General features: G+C 39.6%; 1 protein-coding gene across 1 annotated transcript in view; it reads left to right on the plus strand.

The window, feature by feature from the left end:
• Positions 1 to 23,154, plus strand: part of Surf1 (surfeit locus protein 1) — an 80,513-nt gene extending 57,359 nt beyond the window's left edge. The window contains exons 5-7 of the mRNA XM_067156388.2: positions 3,071 to 3,238; positions 7,617 to 7,760; positions 22,939 to 23,154. Coding sequence (XP_067012489.2) covers positions 3,071 to 3,238; positions 7,617 to 7,760; positions 22,939 to 23,008 — 382 coding nt within the window. The 3' untranslated portion in view covers positions 23,009 to 23,154. The remainder of the gene's footprint in view (positions 1 to 3,070; positions 3,239 to 7,616; positions 7,761 to 22,938) is intronic.
• The last annotated feature ends 225 nt before the right edge of the window (positions 23,155 to 23,379 follow it).

Raw genomic sequence — 23,379 nt, forward strand, 5'->3', positions numbered from 1 at the left:
TCTCAGTTTACACCCATTCTCAGTGAATTTTTTTTTCTGTTATATAGAAGTCCCTTCGAATTAATTGAAGTTTATACGTAAAATCATTTATAGTTAAAATTAAAATAAATCACAAATTTAAAAACTTGAAATACAATTAACGAAAATACAAATTTTCAGGCAAATATGTAGTTCCACAAATCAGTATGACACACTAACTGATGGTATTTTTTGTAGCACAGACTCCTCAGTGTCGGTTTGGATAAATGATGTTATTTGGAGTGATAATATGCCTTAAAAATCAAAATATAAGATATGGGTACAACATCATGAGGAGGGCATGTTTCGGTTCGGGTAACTCGAAAGTGTGAGGTGGTTGATATGGTAAATCACTATCACGAGTAACTTCACTGAATAATGGCAATGTGTGATATTGTTAATACCAATATTACTGTGAAAATCTTCGTTACATGCCCAATTATTTCTAACCTCGGCAATTGGCGGTGTTTACAAAATCATTTTCAGAATCATTCTCACCGAGTATAACCTCACTAGAAGTGTCCAGTCCAGTTCATTTTCTGACTTGGCAAAATCATCATCATTCTCTAAACTATGTATGTAGTCAGCTAGACCACCATTATTTGTAAATACGTCGCCCCGCAAGTCCACCATCACTGTCCTGTCCTGTCTTTTCATGTTTTCATGTTTTATGTTTAAAAATGTCCAAATGATTTTAGTTTTTGAAATTGAAAATTGAGGTTACGTTCGTTGTCATGGTGACGGTGACTTGCTTTTTGCTGGTTAACGTTAATATCATTGTCCTCTTCACTTTTGACAGTAGTAGTAGTAGTTTGAGGAGGGAAAACACCATTAGGCCTAATATCTGTCGCATGAACTGGGTTAACATAACCTGAATGTATTTTTAACACACGTGTTCTGAATAATATTTTACCATCTTACCCTATACAAATTCGCAGTATAATACGTAAAAACGTGATAGAAGCAGTACCTCGCGTCAAACAGACTTGCTGCTCAAAGTTCTTGACGCATATGACATGGCCAGCGCATGCCAACCTCTCATTGAAATAAAAAATAAGAATGTTATAATCTCTTTGTCAGAGAGAAAACTGTATTTAGGCCTACTTTTAGTTAGAGATACCATGGATCAGCCAACACGCATATGCGAGTCATCTGTTGCGTTAAACCTGAACAAATGGTATTTGAAAACCGACCTTTACAGCATCGGATCTCATTGGATCGCAGCAGTTTTATGATTCACAGAGCATCGGCTTACATCAGATCTTGGCAGCCAATGGGTTAATGAGTCCTCAAGTGTCCTTCCCCGATCTGCAATGTCCATCCAGTGGGTTCTTGGTCTTCCCACAATCCGCTTTCGTGCCGCATGTTAACATATGCTGTCCTTGTTGGCTCCATCCTCATTTCATGCCCAAACCACCTCAATCTGGACATGCTGATCCGATCTAACAATCCTAGCTTCCTTTCTGACAATGTTATTCATTAACTTATCCAGTTTTGTTTTTTGAATTGTGGACCTCAGGAACTTCATCTCAGATGCCTGTAGCCTTGATGAGTCCTTCTTAGTGACAGTGCAGGTTTCGATACCATAGGTTAAGACTGGTATTGAACATCACTAGCTTTGCGTTGCGTTAAACCTGACTGGTCATGCTTCTCTGTTTATTGCCATCGCAACTGTTTTGAGTTTGCTTATCTTGAGACTGAATTCCTGGAACTTAACCCTCCATTCATTGAGTCTCAGCTGTACTTGTTCCTCAGTTTTACCCAGATCATAACATCATCAGTGAAAGCCAGAGGTTTCTTGATGTTCTTGATGGTGATAAACAACAATGGGGATAGTGCACTGCCTTGCTGCATTCCACTTCTGGTCTGGAACCAGAATGAATGTCTGTCACCCAATCACACACAGCTGATACAGTGCTAATACAGCATCTGAATTCCTCACCTGTCCCTCTGGCACATTCCTTTTTCTCAGGCATTCCCATATCTTCTCTCTTGCAATGCTGCCATATGTCTTCTCAGTATCAAGGAAAACCATAAACAGATGTTTGCCTTTTTCCCAAGATTTCTCCATTAACATACATGCTCTTCTTATTCTTCCTGTTTATCCATCTGGTTTGCAATCCATTGGTTCTGCATTACCTTATGTACATTAATTGTACATCCCCCCTCCTGTAGTGGTTTAGTTGATACCAGTAACGTAACTTTGTACTCTTGACATCTTTGGTTATGTAAACCTTCATCTCTTTATGGTAAATTAGTATGGGATTTGCTCACTGCAACAGTTATGGGAATAACTGAATTAGGATTTTAAAATGTATTTCTTTTGTGCCAAGGCAAACGTGACTCTATGTACATAACCTGGTTTAGCACACTGCGCACATGTTTTGTTTTTAAGAGGTATGTTATACTAAATTTTATTTCTTTTCCTCTAATCATGTTATGTAAGTTTTGCTTTGTCCTCTTTGAGTTTTGAATTATGTTATAGTAAAATAAATATTGAGCAGTTAGAAAAATTACTTTGTTCCGAATGTTTTGGCCACGAGAAACCAACGTTCCACTGCCTCGTAGGGCTCCTTCCACTGTCCACATCCTGGCCTTAATTGGTGTGTATTTTACCTGGTTTATTTTGATTTTAGGGGCTGCCTGGCCGAGGAAGTAAAGGTGTGCTCGGTTCACCCGGAAGGACGTGGGTTTGAATCCCCGTCAGGAAGTCGTAAAATTTAAGAAACAAGATTCCCACTTCCAGAGGTGCACGTGGTCCTGAGGTTCACTCAGCCTATACCAAAAATGAGTACCAGGTTAATTCCTGGGGGCAAAGGCGGCCGGGAGTAGAGCTAACCACTCTACCCCATCAAGTGCCGAGGTTACGGATAGTGGAAGCCTTTACCTTCTACTCATACAAGGGCCTTCATGGCCTGTACGGAGATGACTTTACTTTTTATTTTGATTTTATGATGTGTTTTAACTTTTCTAAATTTTACAGCATGGATTTACTTTGGTGAAGGATCTGAGTTCTTTGTGTGTGGTAACAGGTTCCTTGTTGTTGTTGTAGTCTGACAATCCTGGTGAACCGTGGCTGGGTGCCTACCAAGTTCAAGAACCCAGCTACTCGCAAGGAGGGACAGGTCGAAGGAGAGGTGGAACTGGTGGGGATCGTGAGACTCAATGAGCAGCGAGCTCCCTTCATGCCTCGTAACCAGGAGAACGCCTGGTTCTTCAGGTTAGAATACATTTCTTTTCTGAAATTCTCTATCACTAAAATTTATGTTTTGCCTGTACATTATAAAAATGAAGATTTTCTTTTACTAAAAAAATATTTCCATGGCATCAGGGACAACTAGTTCACTTTCTGTGTTGTCTTTTTTTCTTACGTCATGATGACACCAGATACTTCTTATGGGATGGGACAGGAAAGGGATAGAATTGGGAAGGAAGCAGCCTTGGCTTTATTTAACCCGTTAAGTGGGTATGACGTCTTTAGATGTTTTCGCACTGGGCTTCTACAGTGGGTATGACAGCATTAGTCGATCGTAAAATTTATCGCGTATGTATCTCGACGGTGAAGGCACGCGGCGTGTCCATGGAATCTATCGCATTAGTTGATATGTTTTCCACTATATCATGCTGTGTATTGTTTTTTAGAGCTGTCACAGCTTCGTGAAATGCATTTATTTTGGCGCCTTGCACGAAGTTCCCACGCAGCCATATGTAAATAATGTTAGTAACACATTTGGATTCATAACAATGAAAATAATGTACATAATGTTAGTATCACATTATTGAAGAATAATAATTACTATCGTATTACATTAAACTAATTGTGTACACATTTATGAAGGAAATATTTAAACAATACAAAGTGGGGAAAAAGTACCCACGGCAGGTTACGCAAGTGGAGAATTTAGTACCCAGTTAAGGGGTTAAGGTACAGCCTGGTGTGAAAATGGGAAACATTGGAAAACCATCTTCAGGGCTGCCGACAGTGGGGTTCGAATCCACTATCTCCCGAATGCAAGCCGATAGCTATGTGGCCCAAACTGCACTGCCAGTTGCTCAGTTTATTTCTGTCTGTATTATCATGTAGAAACTGCATATACTTTACAGTTAAGTTGTAAGTTGCGCTAATTGGCATTACATGATATAGATGTTGATTCCCACAGGGAACATGAAATATTTGTCCGAATGAGTAAATTTATAATACCAATATAGTTGGTCCATTATTGGACATTATAAATTTTCCAGCTAACTCGTTCCTGGTTGCCCGCGTTTCGCCGCAGTGTGTTAATTTTGGCTCATCGGGTGCATAGCGCGGAGGCCACTGTGTAGGCTACTTAGAGCTGCTGGCAGTGCGAATGCACACGGGGGCGAAATGCTGGCAACCAGGAATGAGTTAGGTGGAAAATTTATAATGTCCAATAACGGACCGACTATATTGGTATTAATTGGCATTATGGAGGAGGAAAGGAGCTTAGAGCAGGTTTGAAATGAATACTGCTGATATTTAGAAAAGGTTCCAACAAAAGTTATTTAAAATTTAATTTTTAACATTTTCATTTGTCCATACAATTTTTTTTATACAGTCAAGCCTGGTGACATGATGATTTTCTATGCTATGTTAACACAGTGACAACGGGCCCTGAAGGGAGATTGCTACCGCATGTAGACCGGATACTTCAACCCACCAAGAAAGAAATTACTACGGCCCAGAAGTTGAAGACCTATAAATTACCTTAAAAAACCTGAAATATGTGTAAAAATAATGATCTAAAAACAGGCAAAAAGGACGTAAAAATGCATTCCAAATTCATTCATAACTATATTTTTAATTACATATTTAATGAAGGAGTATAATGTTTACGTCCTAGTTCGTGAACCATTGGCAGCGGCTGAGTGGCATAGTAAGTGGTCCTGAGAGTCGGGATACCAGTTGCTATGGAATGGGTGTGGGCATCTCGGACATATAGACTCACGCCCCTCCTTGTGCTCAGGCAGCTAGGACTATACAATCTACCGGTGGTTTATAACCCGTTAGAGGAGAGATCCTCACTTGCACTATGTGTAAGTAGGGTAGCATCCTGCTTCATGAATTTACCGAGCTCAGAATATTTTAAGTAATTTTACCTATGGGAGTAACAGAGTCAGTCCCACTCCCATTTGACAGGCGAGGGACTCCTTGGAAACAACTTGGCGAATGAAATGCAATTCGATGGGGAACTATCAGTATTAATGGGGCTTATGGAAGAAAGAAAGTAGAACTGGCTGAGTCAGCAAGGAGGATGCATCTGGATGTGCTAGGAGTAAGTGATATTTGGGTAAGGGGAGATAACGAGGAAGAGATAGGACGTTATAAAGTGTACTTGACAGGTGTTAGAAAGGGAAGGGCAGAGTATGGGGTAGGGCTATTTATCAGGAATTACCATTGCACGCAACATAGTTTCTGTTAGGCACGTAAATGAGCGAATGATGTGGGTAGATTTGGCAGTTGGAGGAATTAGGACGAGAATTCTCTCAGTGTATTCACCATGTGAGGGTGCAGATGAGGATGAAGTTGACAAGTTTTATGAAGCATTGAGTGACATCGTGGTCAGGGTCAACAGCAAGGATAGAATAGTGCTAATGGGCGATTTCAGTGCGAGAGTTGGAAATAGAACTGAAGGATATGAAAGGGTGATTGGTAAATGTGGGGAGGATATGGAATGGGAAGCGTCTGCTGGACTTCTGTGCTAGTATGGATTTAGCAATTACGAATACATTCTTCAAGCATAAGGCTATTCACCGCTACACATGGGAGGCTAGGGGTACCAGATCCATAATAGACTATATCTTAACCGACTTCGAATTCAGGAAATCTGTTAGGAATGTACGAATTTTTCGTTGATTTTTCGATGATACAGACCACTATCTGATCTGTAGTGAACTAAGTATCTCTACGCCTAGGGTAGAGAAAGTGCAAACGAATAAGGGTAGAAAATGTCCAGGACGAGGAAATTAGACAGAAGTGTGATTAGTGAGAAGTTTTGAACAGTATACATTAACCCCTCAGCGCCGACCTCTATACGTGGTATAGGCCCTCTTTTCTTCCGTAGCCGCCGACCTCTATACGTGGTATAGACCCATACATGGTTTCGCATTTACGGCTATAGCGCGAAGAGTTTTGGAGTTACTGATATACAAATTGTTTTGTTTCCAAGAAGACATTTTTGGGTTTATCACTGTTGTAAATAAGAATTGAAAAATCGTTATAATGTAGTTGTTTTTGCAAGGATAATTATTTGTCAAATAAGTCTGAGCACCATTCTCTTCTGTTTGCTTCATTCTTTCCCACAGAATAAAATAAAGAAATGATGATCTGAGAAGTTTGTCTTTTCGTGTGATGTTCTTTGCTCTATTTGTACATTGGAAGTGCCGTTTATTTGTTATATTTGTCTTTATTTCTCAGCTTGTAATATTTTCGTAACCCTCCACGAGCGCACTGTGCTGCTTTCTGTCATACGATACGAGAACCAGTTGTTCATGGTATATATCTCGCTTGAAAGACGATGTCTCGACCTTTTATCTGAAATATGTATCGAGTTGGTTTGTTTCGTCATAAATGTTATTCCCCTCATTCAGTTTCGTCCTGTTGCTTTCGGTCTCGCTGCAGCTTCATCAGTCCGTGTGACGCGCCGCGCTCAGCCGTGCTTTGACTGACAGTAACGTGCTTGAAATATTGTATAATTCAGATGAAAGTTTAGTCGGAAGTAGTAGTGACAGTATAAGCAGCAATGATAATGAAATAGATGATGTAGGAGTGGTAAATGATGAGAGTGACGAGGAGGAGGAAACAGTACTTGGAAATTTTGTGTAAGAGACTATAGACAATTATACAGGTCAAAGAGAAGTTTTCAACGGTGAATTCTGATTGCTAAATTCTCTAATAACACTCACACAGGTCACAGAGACAAATATTGAGCAATTACCTTATCGGGTTCAGCTGGTGAAAGGTTTGTTTACAAAATACACTCGCTCGGGAGGGGAACGAAATATTCAAGGCCGGCGCGCATCAGATAATGCAGTTCCAAGGTTGCAGGAAAGATATTTTATCAGCAAATTAGCACCCAAGAGTTGGAAATCCAAACTTCAGAGACATTGTATCCTGTGTTCAAAACATGGCGAAAAGAAGACGTCGGTGTACTCCTGCCAGGAGTGTGACTTGAGTCCCTGTCTCAAAGAGTGCTTCGAACTCTATCACATGGAACTAAATTACTAAGGAAACGTGAAACAATTATGTAATTATCGGCACGTACATAGTTCTGTCATAAGAAATTCCAAATTTCGTGAAAATTGGGCTACTCTTATACTTGCAGTAACGCTTTAAGTGAATCGATGTATTTCAGTCGCGCGTAGTTGAAATCACATCCGGCCGCGGGCTAGGAAGCTATTTAACTGGCTGCGACGCTGAGGGGTTAAGCAGGTTGAGGATATAGAAAGAGAATGTGCTGTAGTAGAAACAGCAAGGGAATGCATAGGAACAGCTGTGTGTAAAGATGGGAAAAGGTATATAAGGTAAGGTATATAAGCTAGTTGTTACATAAACTAACACTGTTTCTTTTCTCCAGAGATTTACCAAGGATGGCTGAAGTAACAGGTGCTGCCCCAGTGTTCCTCGATGCAACATTCGACAGTACGGTTGAAAGGGGTCCTATTGGTGGACAGTCATTAGTGACCTTACGGAATGAACACATGTCCTACATCTTGACCTGGTTAGTGCAATATCTGTACAACAAGATTTTAGATTAGATCTTCTTTTCCTCACTTTAAGCCTTTTCCTATCAAGCTAAAATGCTGTAGTACTGCTAAAACTGCCAACCTAAATTAAGGCAAAATATAAGATCTTACTGAAAATTTTGTACTCACCTCAGTTTGGAAGCTATATAGACAATTTTTTTTATGATTCATCATATATCCATGTAATTGTCCTGTGATTTACTTTGTTGGTAATTATATTTTTTTCTCTATGTTAAAAAAATTAATTAATTATTAATTTCCACTTTCTGTAATTAATTTTGCAAATTTGAATTAGTATTTGTCACAGTAATAATTATTTCATATACATGTTAATGTGACTGTTAGAACCACTAAACTGTCTTGTCTTTTAATGTTAAAAGTTTTAAATCTCTATGTTTAAAAATGTCCAAATGATTTTAGTTTTTGAAATTGAAAATTGAGGTTAGGATTGTCATCATGTTGGCTTGCATTTCTCTGGTTAACATTAATATCATTGTCATCTTCACTCTCATCATTAGTAGTAGTAGTAGTAGTAGTAGTGGGTGGTTTTTTTTTTGGTGGCAGGGGAAAATCTTTCAGACACACCACTCTGTGTGGGAGTTGGATTTCCACCAACTAAAAACCTCTACCCTTTTCACTCAGCCCATTCTGGAATTGCTTGATGGCATGACATCAGAATAAAAATTATTAAATTAATGTTGTAATGGTCAACCTTTTCAATACTATAATATGCAATATATATTTTTTTAAATTACATTACTAAACTAGGGACTAGTTTCGGCCTTGGCTGGCCATCTTCAGCTTTAAGAGGCGGCCGGAGCTGGAACGGCCGGCCACCAGCTCAGTAGTTGTTGTAACATGGGTCAAAAGTTTGTAAGAGTTTTTATAAGGAAACGAACAAGGTAAAATTATTTTGTTTTTAAAGCGCACGGTAGTCTGTGATACACTTTTCATTAGTGTAAAAGCATTTCAAAAAGAAATGCAAATATAGTTATAAAATGGTAGTTAAAACGAATCTCCATATAAAATTGAGCCCTGAACCGCGAATTTCCTGAACTTGTTTTTAAGTCAAGATGGTGTTCAAATTAGAAGCAAACTGTACCGTAGGGAAGTTTATATTTTTCTCTAATGGGCTACTTTAAAATATTTTAAAATTAGGGATTCTTTATATATTTAATCGTGATTTTAATAAAGCTCTGCTTGTTGACTTACGAGTGTCGATCGAATTCTAGTGCTGGTAGTTCTGCCAGTTTCCGTCAGATGCCGCAGCGTCACAAAGTCTTGTCCTTGAAGAGGGATGATGACAGATTAGCTCTTACCCATGCAGGGACGTGGTGAGTGAGATCTTCAGCTGCTATCAGTCGCTTCCTCACTCTTGCTTCATAACAAGCGGCAGTGGACACGCTGACAATACTTTGTTACTCGCTATTTGTGGTATGACCTTTCAATAGCACGTTATATTTTGTCATGTTTTATTATATCGTGGTACTATGATTAGTGGATTTTTTTAATCCACTGTCGGCAGCCCTGGAGATGGTTTTCAGTGGTTTCCCATTTTCACACCAGGCAAATGTTGGGGCTGTACCTTAATTAAGGCCGCGGCCGCTTCCTTCCAACTCCTAGGCCTTTCCTATCCCATCGTCGCCATAAGACCTGTCTGTGTCGGTGCGACGTAAAACCACTAGCAAAAAAAAAAAAAAAAACATACATACACATTATTCTTTAAAACACGCCGAAGAATATGACAAATATGTTGGTGAAGAACACCATGAAATTGCGAATGAACTTAAAACAGCTGCCTTATCTGAGGTAGGTGTTATCCGACTTTGTTGAATTTTCTTTGTTATATTAGTGGCGCAATGATGCATACTATTCAAACTAGGACAATTAACTTATTTTTATTGGTAATTGTAGGTCGGAGGTGAATTGTCAGTTCGAATATGCTACAACATATCTCACTAAAAGAATGGCTAAATGGCGTAACGTTACAGAAAGAGATGCAGTAATGGTTGAGAATCCGCATACTGAATAGTATTTGCTACTAATGTTTCTGTATTACCTCTATGTGTATACATTTATAAAACTATTTTAAGGTTTAGTAGAATAAGAATAAAACTGAAATTAATTGCTATAAATATATGTTGTTCCTATTTCAGTTGTAGCCTATTACAATATGGGCAGCAGCGGTTCTAGATACTTAAAACTGGGGGGGGGGGGGGCTGTTTGGAATTTAAAGTCTTGGTAACAGAATTCAAAAGAAAAGTAACCATGTATATGAAGATATAACGGGCAACATTAGCACAACCATTAACATGTTTATTTCAAATACATTATATCTGTAAATTATCAATTTCTTTATTAATCAAGGAATTTTAAAATAATTACTTCACTAAAACTGAGCCCCCACCCCGCCAGGGCTAGAATCGCCTCTGGATATGGGTTTAAATCTACGTTTGTTACTAGTTTGCACGGTAACTCACCGCTGCACTGCTTCCCTTGCTCTCGGTGCGAGGTTTGCAGGCGGCCCTCCCTTGTTTCTGCATTACAACCCTCCTTGAGGCTCCGAGCATGTGTCACTGTTTGTAATACCCATTACAGCTGGGACAGATAGAACACAACCGTTTCGGGAACACAACCGTTGTTGAATGAAACAGTTACAAGAATATAACCGTTTTTCAGTTGCAGTGCGGCAGTGGTAGTGGTGGTGATTATTGTTTTAAGAGGAAGTTCAACTAGGCAACCATCCTCTATGTAACTCTAATCAGAAAAAATGGAAGGGATCTGACACTTCGAAAAATGAAGGCATCGGCCAAGGAAAGACAAGGGCCACGAAGGGCGTGAAAATGAAAGACTCCATAGGCCTCCTTATACGTAATACCGTCGGGGTCGGAAAAGAAGAAGAGTTGACCAAATGCGGTCGGATAGGATAGATGAGAGAAGAGAATATTGTCTACTGCAGCTGGTTATTCAAGGGAAGATACAAGGCAAAAGAAGATCAGGAAGAAGGCGCATTCCTTGGATTGATAATTTGAAAACTTGGTTCAACTGTTCCACTACTGAGCAACATCCAAGCCAAGAATCTCTATGATGGTAGCCGATCTCCTGAAAGGCAATTTTCACACCAGGCAAATTGAAAACCATTTTCAGGGCTGCCGACAGTGGGGTTCGAACCTACTATCCCCCGAATACTGGATACTGGCCGCACTTAAGAGACTGGAGCTATCGAGCTCGGTTCATCTCCTTTCAGGAGATCGGCTACCATCATTGAACAAGGCTTGTACCTTAATTAAGGCAACAACCACTTCCTTCCCACTCCTAGCCCTTTCCTGTCCCATTTTCGCCATAAGACCTATCTGTGTCGGTGCGACGTAAAGCAGCTAGCAAAAAAAAAGGGAGATGACACTTGTAGAAGAGGGATAGATGAAAGTAAGGAGCCCGGCACAAGTACTGTAAGTGGAAATAAAGCTAGGACTCAGCTAAGGGCTCCATGGTCGCCAACCCAGACTCCCAAGTTCAGAGCCCATGGAGCCCCTTTAGTCGCCTCTTACGACAGGCAGGGGATACTGTGGGTGTTATTCTACTACCCCCACCTACAGAGGGAAGTTGCAGTGCCCCTCAGCTGTTGCGTTCTCCACCAGCACCGTTTCAGAGTTTCATAACGTGTAGATATACAAACCTATCGTTTACAATCCTTGTATTTCTTGGAAATGGGGTTTTCCAATGTAACTAGAATAACTCACAGGTCAGATAGGTCATTCCGGAGAGCAGCGCTGCTATTGACTAAAGCGCCTGACGTCACTGAGAGCGAGAATGAAGTGGTATTTTTTTTAGCTTAGTAGTTGCTCTAATTACACTCCACTCAAGTCATGAAATACAGAACTAATGGATTTTTAGATGCTGTAAGATTTATTATTTAAAACTTATACAAAAACATACGACTTCAAATCCATCTCTGTAAAGACAAAGAGACTCTCACAATGGCTCGCAGGATGGAACGCAGGCCTTCTGCCTCTTGGCAGGTTCGATCCTGGCTCAGTGCGGTGGTGTTGGAAGGTGCTCAAATATGTCAGCCTCGTGTCGACACGTTAAAGAACTCTTGCGGGACAATATTCCGGCACTTCTGCGTCTCCGAAAACATGTTATTTGATCGAATCCAAATTCTAACACAGTATACAATGGGATGTTTTATACCTTGTTTATATATTTCAGAACTGTTTGTTTCGAAGAAAATAAACTGTTATAAATTGTAAGGCTTTTCTTTTTACTCAGGGTTGTTGGAAAATTCCATTCTTGGTTGCGTTACAACCTTTATCGTATGTCCAAAGTATCACTGTGTGACTAAAAAATGTGTAAATGAATTCACTTCTTTTATATCAGTGTGTATTTTCATTGGATAGAATTATATTATGTATCACTGACTGGCTGGTACAGGGAAAGACGTGAGGCGGGGATGGGGTTCATGCACTACTTCAATTCAACATCGGAAACAGTGTCTGGCGTGCTGGCCTTTGGTCGCAGGGGTCCTGGGTTCGATTCGTGGCAGGGTTGGAAATTTTGGCCATAATTGTGGTTGGGTGTATGTGTCGTCTCCATAATCATGTCATCCTCATCATGACGCGCAGGTCGCCTACGGGAGTCAAATCAAAAGACCTGCCTCTGGCGAGCCGAACTTGCCTTCGGACTCTCCCGGCACTAAAAGCCATACGCCATTTCATTTATTTTTGTCGTAAACAGTACGTTATTTTGACTGTTAATTGTTTTGCTCAGCTTTAACCCAGGCTCAATAATTTCCTGGAATGTTTCGCATTCCGTACAAATGTCAACACCATCAGCTCCGTGGAAGTACTGTATCACAACTTCCTGGTGGCACGACTATGTGTCGCTCACTCGCTGGAGGGTGAGAGGGGAATCGCTCGCTTGGCCTTGGCCTTTCTCACTGACATCTATGCAGTTGCGATGTAACTATCAGTGGAGTTAGCTGTCGACAGCAACGAGACTAGTGGCGATATTTTGAAATAAAATGTGGATCTAAACCTGACTCCGGCTGCCTCTAAATGTAATGCATCTAATAACTAAACAAATGTACAAACACATAATTGACATTAAATCTGTGATGAACTATGTGTAAAAATTTGAAAAATAAATTAGGCTCTAAATTCTTAGCATCTGTAATATACTCATCATCCAGACTCTTTCTTGCATTAATATTAATAGAATTGTTAGTTCCATCACTGCTAATCATTACAATTTCAATTGCAAAACGGGAACTGATAAATATTGATTCTGTAGTCAGATCATCAATCACCAAATCTATTTGAGTGGTGTTAACAACATGCAAGCCACTGGACGCCACTGTAAATAACCACCAGCTGACGCAGAACTGCTAGGTGGTGTTTCCACATCAACCAACGTAAATAAAATAAAATGTTCCCGTAGTGCTTCTTAACCCCTTCAGTCCTGATTTTTTCTGTTTAGAAAGAAAAATTATTTCTGACTGGATTTTGATTTTAGGTCATACTGGGGGTGTACTTACAAAATTTGGTTGATGAGAGACCTTCCGTTAAAAAAATATATAATGTACAGTATACTGTACATTTGGTATCAAGTGTTGCTGAATCCTAAACTTTTACCTTGGGATGCCAACCTTCTTAGGACAGGATTTGGAGGTATACAATGTTTATATTGTACTAAATGGCAAGCTATACATTCCTATAGAACTGAAATTATCTATTTTTGAGATATTTTCATTGTTTACATATAATTATTTACAAATATTTATATTTTGTTCACATGTTACCGACAAAGAAATGCTTCATAACAATTTACATTCATTTCATTGCTTATGAAATGCTGCAAAGCAGTTCCTGTTCCTATTTATACAAAGATGAACTCCACATTTTCTGCAGATAATGTGTGATCGCTGGGTGCAATTAATCTTCTTGCATCGAGTAGGTTCTTTATTGCCATCATGGTCTGGTAAGTGATCAACACTATCCGTCCGCACTTCCCTCTGTGGTCTCGTCTCAGTTGTTTGTTTTTTATTAGTTGAAGGTGATCTTACAGGGCTTTTGATACCCTTGAATTGGTTATCAACTTTCACAAAAGCTTCAGTTACCCTAAGCCTGAAATCTAACAAATCCATTATCTCCTTCTGTGCCAACCCAGCATTTCTAGCATTTGGCTGTACTCCATCACTCAGAGAAAACAAATATTTTTGTACTTCAGAAAGACGTGACATACAAGCCAATCAAACCTGAGGAAAGTAATTAAAGTTTTGTTTGGTTTGCACATTGTTATGGGAGCAGAATATCAGGCCTCTGTGTCAGGGAAATATCTTCAACAGAAAGTTCAGCATCTCCAGAAGTACCAATAGTATATCCATTGCCACTTGCCTCGGTTGGGCTGCTTACAGATATCATCTCAACATCAGCTCCTGAAACATATCGCAAAATAAAGCTATATTTTAATAATTATTAGCTAAAAATTTGGGCAACTCAGTTTGCCATAAGAGTACTGGAGTTTCATAATGTGTAATAATATTGAATGTGATAACGTACCAATGCGCTGTATTTGTGGCTGGTTTGTGGTTCATCCTCATCATCACTGGCTAGTTCCTCCACATCAGACACATCTCCATTCTCCAACAACTTCAAAATCATATCCACGTCGCTTGGGTTCATTTTCATCCTTGATGTGCCTGAATTTCAACAAAAATATATTTTAGGGAACTCAGAGAACTAAAACAAAGTTTCTTTTTACATTTCTAAGAGACAATCTAGAGTATACAACACTTAATCTTCTTCTATATTACTAGAAACTACCAGGTATATAAATAAAACTTTGTGAAAGATAATGAAATCAGTCACACTATTTGCAACACTTGGGACCCCATGTACAGTATACTGTACATGCTAATATACATGGATGTTATGAGGCAAGGGATATGAAAGACTAACTATAATTAGTATGCATATTCTATTCAAACCTTTATCTTTAATCCCCGAACAGAACTTTACCCTAAACAGAATAAAATGTTAAAAATAAAGAATAACATTTTCCCACTTACCTCCACTAACAGCATGCTTGTCTGCCATGTTTGTTGTTTATCTTCATAATTCACTAATGTGTTGGTAGATGTCATTTCAACCAATTGAGAAACAAAGATAAAGCATAGAAGTCTCTAGCAAGATAGAGAACTCCTCTATTCACTAATAATTCTTGGTGCTATAAGCTAATGAATTTGATGTACAGTATACTGTACACCTGGACTGAAAGGGTTAAAATCGTGCTGAAATACTGTTGGACATTGTCAGGCGGTTCATGAAGATATTGTTAAAACTGACACATTCTTACTTTGTGGATGGTATAAATTCACAATTCAATGCGGTGTCCATGAAGTTAACCTGAATAAATGATAGATAAAATGAGATAACAATAATGAATTGGGTGTCTGATAATGGTCAGTGTTATTTAGATTAATGAGGGTGGTAGCAGTGTCAATGATGCTCTCATCCATAATTACTATGGTGTCGTCTACATATAAGATTTTCAGAAAACCCACCTAAACAGTCGCTCAATCCGTCAAGATTCTTTACACTCCCAAATCCACAAACGAGCATGGTGTACTGAGCCTTCAGTGTTCCAAAATCTAAAAGAGACCTCAAAAATGAGTTAAACACCATTCGTAATATAGATAAATCTAATGGATACAACACTTTCTTTATTGAAAAAATACTCAATAAATGTAAATATCACCCCTCTACCACTTTGAAAAAAGATAAACAAAACAGCTCCTCCCTTTCTATCTTTACGTTCAACGAACAAATTTACGAAGTCAACAACATCTTTAAAAAGCACAATTTAAAAGTAGTTTTCAAAACCAACAATAGGAATGCACGTCTTACATAATGCCACATCCATAAGCAAGTTCACTAGTTTTTCAAAATCAGGAGTATACAGGATTATTTGCAAAGTTGTAATTCTTCTTACGTCAGACAGACCGGGAGGATTTTTAATGTAAGGTACTCGGAACATGTCAGTGTCCTGAAGTACAATACATTTTCAGCTGTAAGACAGCATATGCATGACTATAAACGCAAATTCACAGACATAAAACAAGATATGGAAATTCTCAAAATCATCAACAAAGTACCCCTCCTTAACATTTTTCTTTTAAAAAAAAATTATATTTGTTCGTGCCGTCGACCTCTGAAGTTTGTCACTACATTCACCATATGTTAGGAGCCTGTGTGTAATTGTAATTGCGGAAGTGTAGAGTGTTGAATGTGAAGAAAGGAAGGTGAAGGATGACACAAACACCCAGTCCCCAGGCCAGGGATACTAATCATTTACAATTAAAAACCCCGGCCGGGAATCGAACCCGGGGCCGCCGGGTGACAGGCGGACGCGTTGCCCCTACACTGCAGGGCCAACTGAAAGATGCTTCATACATATAGATCAATATTTTAACCCAAATCATGATCTTAATGACATTTCAGAAAAGCCAAATATCCTGTTTGACCTTCTAATTTTCACTTTTAGAAACTTCAAACCAACAAGTCATAATTCAGTTTTTCGTAATATTCACAGCACCTTTGCTTGGCAGCCATCTCTTTTTCCACATCCTTCGGCCCTGCCTTAATTCCCCCTAGTCCTCCACCCCCATCTCCTTTCCCAACCTCTCCCCTGTCCCTTTGCCCTCCCTCTCTCTCCTTGCCCTGCCCCTTCCCTTTCCTTTGAATCTCACAACCGTTAGTATGAGGCACACTACAATAGGCCACGCACCACATGCTGCAACGAGAGGTCTCATGTAACCTATGCCATTTAACTAACATGCTCTGTCCTTCAATTCATTATTTTTATCTCATTTTATCTATCTTTTATTCAGGTTAACTTCATGGACACTGCATTGAATCGCGAATTTATATCAGCCACAAATTAAGAATGTGTCAGTTTTAACCATATCTTCATGTGCGGCCCTGACAATCTCCAACAGCATTTCAGCATGATTTTAAGAAGCACTACGGGAACACTGCATTTTATTTACGTTGGTTGATGTGGAAACACCACCTAGCAGTTCTGCGTCAGCTGGTGGTTATTTACAGTGGCATCCAGTGGCTTGCGTACTGCTAACACCACTAAAATAGATTTGGTGATTGATGATCTGACTATAGAATCAACATTTATCAGTTCCCATTTTGCAATTGAAATTGTAATGATTAGCAGTGATGGAACTAACAATTCTATTAATATTAATGCAAGAAAGAGTCTGGATGATGAGTATATTACAGATGCTAAGAATTTAGAGCCTAATTTATTTTTCAAATTTTTACACATAGTTCATCACAGATTTAATGTCAATTATGTGTTTGTACATTTGTTTTTATGTCGATTGTGTGTTTGTACATTTGTTTAGTTATTAGATGTGTTACATTAAGGCTGAAGATGGCCAGCCAAGGCTGAAACTAGTTCCTAGTTTAGTAATGTAATTTTAAAAAAATTATATATATTGCATATTATAGTATTGAAAAGGTGGACCATTACAACATTAATTTAATAATTGTTATTGTGATCACAATTCAGTATGGATCAAAACCGTGTTTATATCCTATGATGACATCAGAATGGAATGATTTATATTATTATTATTATGCTCATCTTTCATGGTGTGGGTTACTGTAGTCACGTCCTAGTTCGTGAACCATGGGCAACGGCTGTAAGTGGTCCTGAGAGTCGGGATACCAGTTGCTATGGAATGGGAGTGGGCATCTTGGACATATTCTGAATCATGGCCCTCCTTGTGCTCAGGCGGCTAGGACTATAGAATCCACTGGTGGTCCATAACCCGTTAGAGGAGAGATCCTTACTTGGACTATGTGTAAGAAGGGTAGCATCCTGCTTCATCAATTTATCGAACTCAGAACATTTAAGCAAGCCTCGGACCTATGGGAGTGGGACTCCCTTACTCCCATATGACAGGCGAGGGACTCCTTGGAAACAACTTGGCGAACAAAATGGAATTCGAAGGGGAGCTATCAATATTAATGGGGCTTATGGAAGAAAGAAAGTAGAACTGGATGAGTCAGCAAAGACGATGCATCTGGATGTGCTAGGAGTAAGTGATATTCGGGTAAGGGGATATAACGAGGAAGAGGTAGGAGATTATAAAGTGTACTTGACGGGTGTTAGAAAGGGAAGGGCAGAGTATGGGGTAGGGCTGTTTGTCAGGAATACCATTGCATGCAACATAGTTTCTGTTAGGGACATAAATGAGCAAATGATGTGGGTAGATTTGGCAGTTGGAGGAATTAGGATGAGAATTGTCTCTGTGTATTCAACATGTGAGGGTGCAGATGAGGATGAAGTTGACAAGTTTTATGAAGCATTGAGTGACATCATGGTCAGGGTCAACAGTAAGGATAGAATAGTGCTAATGGGCAATTTCAATGCGAGAGTTGGAAATAGAACTGAAGGATACGAAAGGGTGATTGGTAAATGTGGGGAAGATATGGAAGCTAATGGGAATGGGAAGTGTTTGCTGGACTTCTATGCTAGTATGGGTTTAGCTGTTACGAATACATTCTTCAAGCATAAGGCTATTCACCGCTACACATGGGAGGCTAGGGGTACAAGATGCATAACAGACTATATCTTAACCGACTACGAATTCAGGAAATCTGTTAGGAATGTACAAGTTTTCTGGGGATTTTTTGATGATACAGACCACTATCTGATCTGTAGTGAACTAAGAATCTCTAGGCCAAGGGTATAGAAAGTGAAATCTGTCTGCAAACGAATAAGGGTAGAAAATCTCTAGGACGAGGAAATTAGACAGAAGTGCATGGATATGATTAGTGAGAAGTTTCAAACAGTAGACAATAAGCAGGTTGAGGATATAGAAAGAGAATGGGTGGCATACAGGGATGCTGTAGTAGAAACAGTAAGGGAATGCCTAGGAACAACTGTGTGTAAAGATGGGAAAAGGCGAACATCTTGGTGGAATGATGAAGTGAGAGCAGCTTTTAAACGTGAAAAGAAGGCTTATAAGAAATGGCTCCAAACAAGGGCCGAGGCAGACAGGAATTTGTACGTCGATGAAAGAAACATAGCGAAACAAATAGTTGTTAAATCCAAAAAGAAGTTGTGGGAAGATTTTGATAATAACCGTGATAGGCTTCGTCAAGCAGCAGGGAATCCTTTCTGGACAGTAATAAAGAATCTTAGGAAGGGAGGGCAAAAGGAAATGAACAGGGTTTTGAGTAATTCAGGTGAAATCATAATACATCCCAGGGAATCACTGAAGAGGTGGAGGGAATATTTTGAACATCTTCTCAACGTAAAAGGAAATCTTCCTGCTGGTGTTGTGAACAGCCAAACTCATGGGGAGGAGGAAAAGGATGTTGGTGAAATTACACTTGAGGAAGTAGAAAGGATGGTAAATAAACTCTATTGTCATAAAGCAGCAGGAATAGATGAAATTAGACCTGAAATGGTGAAGTATAGTGAGAAGGCAGGGATGAAATGGCTTCATAGAGTAGTAAGATTAGCATGGAGTGTTGGTAAGGTACCTTCAGATTGGACAAAGGAAGTAATTGCACCTATCTATAAGCAAGGGAACAGGAAGGATTGCAACAACTATCGAGGTATATCATTGATTAGTATACCAGGCGAAGTATTCAATGGCATCTTGGAAGGGAGGGTGCGATCAGTCGTTGAGAGGAAGTTGGATGAAAACCAGTGTGGTTTCACACCACAGAGAGGCTGTCAGGATCAGATTTTCAGTATGCGCCAGGTAATTGAAAAATTCTACGAGAGGAATAGGCAGTTGTGTTTGTTTCGTAGATCTAGATAAAGCTTATGACAGGGTACCGAGGGAAAAGATGTTCACTATCCTGGGGGACTATGGAATTAAAGGTAGATAATTAAAATCAATCAAAGGCATTTATGTTGAAAATTGGACTTCAGTGAGAATTGATGGTAGAACAAGTTCTTGGTTCAGGGTACTTACAGGGGTTAGACAAGGCTGTAATCTGTCACCCTTGCTGTTCGTAGTTTACATGGATCATATGCTGAAAGGTATGAATTGGCAGGGAGGGATTCAGTTAGGTGGAAATGTAGTAATCAGTCTGGCTTATGCTAATGACTTGGTCTTAATGGCAAATTGTGCCGAAAGCCTGCAGTCTAATATCCTGAAACTTTAATAGGTGCAATGAGTATGGTATGAAAATTAGCCTTTCGAAGACTAAATTGATATCAGTAGGTAAGAAATTCAACAGAATTGAATGTCAGATTGGTGATACAAAGCTAGAATCGTTTGATAATTTAAAGTATTTAGGTTTGTGTTCTCCCAGGATGGTAAAAAATTCAGTGAAATTGAATCAAGGTGTAATAAAGCTAATGCAGTGAGCTCCCAGTTGCGATCAACAGTATTCTGTAAGAAGGAAGTCAGCTCCCAGACGAAACTATCTTTACATCGGTCTGTTTTCAGACCAACTTTGCTTTATGGGAGTGAAAGCTGGGTGGACTCAGGATATCTTATTCATAAGTTAGAAGTACCAGACTTAAAAGTAGCGAGAATGATTGCTGGTACAAACAGCTGGGAACAATGGCAGGAGGGTACTCGGAATGAGGAGATAAAGGCTAATTTAGGAATGAACTCGATGGATGAAGCACAGTACGCATAAACCGGCTTCGGTGGTGGGGTCATGTGAGGAGAATGGAGGAGGATAGGTTACCTAGGAGAATAATGGACTCTGTTATGGAGGGTAAGAGAAGTAGAGGGAGACCAAGACGACGATGTTTAGACACAGTTTCTAACGATTTAGAGGTAAGAGATATAGAACTAAATGAGGACACAGCACTGGTTGCAAATCGGGGATTGTGGCGACGTTTAGTAAATTCATGGAGGCTTGCAAACTAAACGCTGAAAGGCATAACAGTCTTTAATGATTAAGTATGTATGCTCTTCCTTTCTCTTCTTTCTCCTTTGTCCCCATAATGCATGTTGCCATTGTCTTTACTGTGTTCCAGCCAAGCGGGCTCTCCAACATGATCTGAACCAGATTCCCTGGCGTAAGTCGTCGGCGAAGTTGTTGGCAGGCTTTTTTTCATTTTTATTCCCATCGAACACAGTAGAAAAAAAGCGTGTTCTACTGTATTTTTTTCAGAACAGTACCAACAACCATCTGCCTGTGTCTTTCTCATCTTTGTGGTGTATCTCGTCAAATCTTTCATGTCCTGTCAGGACCTGCGACAGAAAGTAATGTACCTGCCGATGTCTACATTTAAGCCAGCCTCCTATGTCGGGTATTACTTTTTTTGTCCATTGGCCAACATGGGTTGTGCCATCCCATCGGCCTTGCCAGTCTAGTGACGTTTTTGTAATGACCTATGTTGACAGTTAAGAAAACCACAAAGTCAGTTTTTCCGAGAATCCCGCAGTGAAGCACGGGTACATCAGCTAGTATATATATATATATATATAGCATCATGCTTCGCGTCCATGTGTACTAAATTTATGAACATCTTGAGAAAACAGCGTGACTACAACTCAGTTGGTCTTTGAATGGAAAGCGGCATCTCTTATGAGCCAGCCTATATTGAATCCCATATCCAGCAATTTTAGGATTACTTTTACAACAAATTCACGGAGGCTTGCAAACTGAACGCTGAAAGGCATAACAGTCTTTAATGATTATGTATGTATGCTCTTCCTTTCTCTTCTTTCTCCTTTGTCCCCATAATGCATGTCGCCATTGTCTTTGTGGTGTATCTCGTCAAATCTTTCATGTCCTGTCAGGACCTGCGACAGAAAGTAATGTACCTGCCGATGTCTACATTTAAGCCAGCCTCCTATGTCGGGTATTACTTTTTTTGTCCATTGGCCAACATAGGTTGTGCCATCCCATCGGCATGTTATACAATTTTGAGACCTTATTTATACATTATTTTACCTCTATTGTAAAGAACCATTTCCTCTCAATTTGTTTACAAGTTTCTGCACGGTCTCTTTATGTGGAGGGCGTGTTACAAATCACATAATTTTCGTCATTATGAGAATTATACCCCAAAGTAACAGTTCACAAGGAGCGACAGATCAACACTTAATACACGTTCTAAGCCCTGACCCTAACTGCGAAGTGACGAGTCAACGGGAGAAACTCACAATAGTAGCTTACCCGCTGCCCTATTTTCGTATTCATTATTAAACCTACTTCTGCATTTGCCATGTTTGATTTTGTGTTGATAATTCTGTTGTTGCCTGACCAAAAATCCTGCTCTTCCTGCTAATGTACTTCACTTATGGCAACTACATCTAATTTTAGCATGGGAGCTAGTACAGTTGGGAGCATTGTTCCAGCAAAATTAATTGCTAATGGCAAATTTTACAACCCTTGCACATCAGAGAGATTCAAGGATATTGCAGATGCGTTTTACCAAAAACAGAGTTGTCCAAATTGCCTTGCTGCTCTTGGTGGGAGGCATATTAGAATGAAGTGCTGTTTTATATTGGAAACAGTATGCTTTTCAGCTGTCCCTCAGGCAGTTATCAATCAATCACCACTGATCTGCATTTAGGGCAGTTGCCTAGGTGGCTGATTCCCTATCTGCTGTTTGCCTTTTCTTAAATAAGTGCAAAGAATGTTAGTAAATTATTCAGATCCCTAACTCCTCTTCCTATAAACGAATATTTGCCCTAATTTGTCCTCTTGAATTCCAACTTTAAAACTTATTCATCTGCCATTGTCATTCCATGCCATAATTCTTCTAAGGGGACTTTATGGCTTATCAAGTTGTTAATTAGAATTCTTATGTCTCAATTTATGTACTGATGATGGCTCAATAGAGCCGAGATTTACGGCGTTGGTCCCACTACACTAATCAGTGTCCATATTTCTAAGCTGTAATGAATGAACTGTGCCATGATGTCGAAACTCTCTCGAGAACTGTGAGGTGCGCAGGGAGACGGACAAGGTAACCTTGAGCCATCCAATCACCATGTTAGTTTCAGGGAGTAGCATTTTGAAAAATAAAACCAGTTTGTTTCCTCATCGTCACACAGCACAGAGAAACGCTACTCCAGTATGTTTTTACCTTAATGTTGTAACTCACAGCGTGTTCTCATTTAAATCATGTTAATTGTTTATGTTCTAGGTACGGTCTGAGTCTTGTAACAGCATTCATGTGGTATCGACGCTTCATTCATGGACTACCTGCTATATGATGCACCCAGTAGGAGTGAACTGTTAGCACGGATTTCTATCTCCATCTGTCAGTTGTTGGACCTACCATTTGCAAAACAGTATGTAAAGAAAACAGAAAATGCTTCACTGAAACGAGATAAACACTGCAGAAGGCTTACATAAACAATCGTCATCAATTTCCCTTGTCCAGATCCCACCAGGTTGAGGTGTTTATGGTGCCTTTCCATCTTTCTCTATCTGACTATCTGTTTCTTCCTTAACTATGTTCCAATCCTGGTGTGGTTTTCAACCACCTTAGTCTGTGTCTCCCTCTTGCCCTCCCTCCTCCTATCTGGATCTCCCTCATCTGCTTCAGCATCCTTCCCCCCACTCCAGTTTCCTTCCTGGCATC

Source organism: Anabrus simplex, chromosome 12, assembly GCF_040414725.1.
Source record: "Anabrus simplex isolate iqAnaSimp1 chromosome 12, ASM4041472v1, whole genome shotgun sequence".
NCBI lineage: Eukaryota > Metazoa > Arthropoda > Insecta > Orthoptera > Tettigoniidae > Anabrus > Anabrus simplex.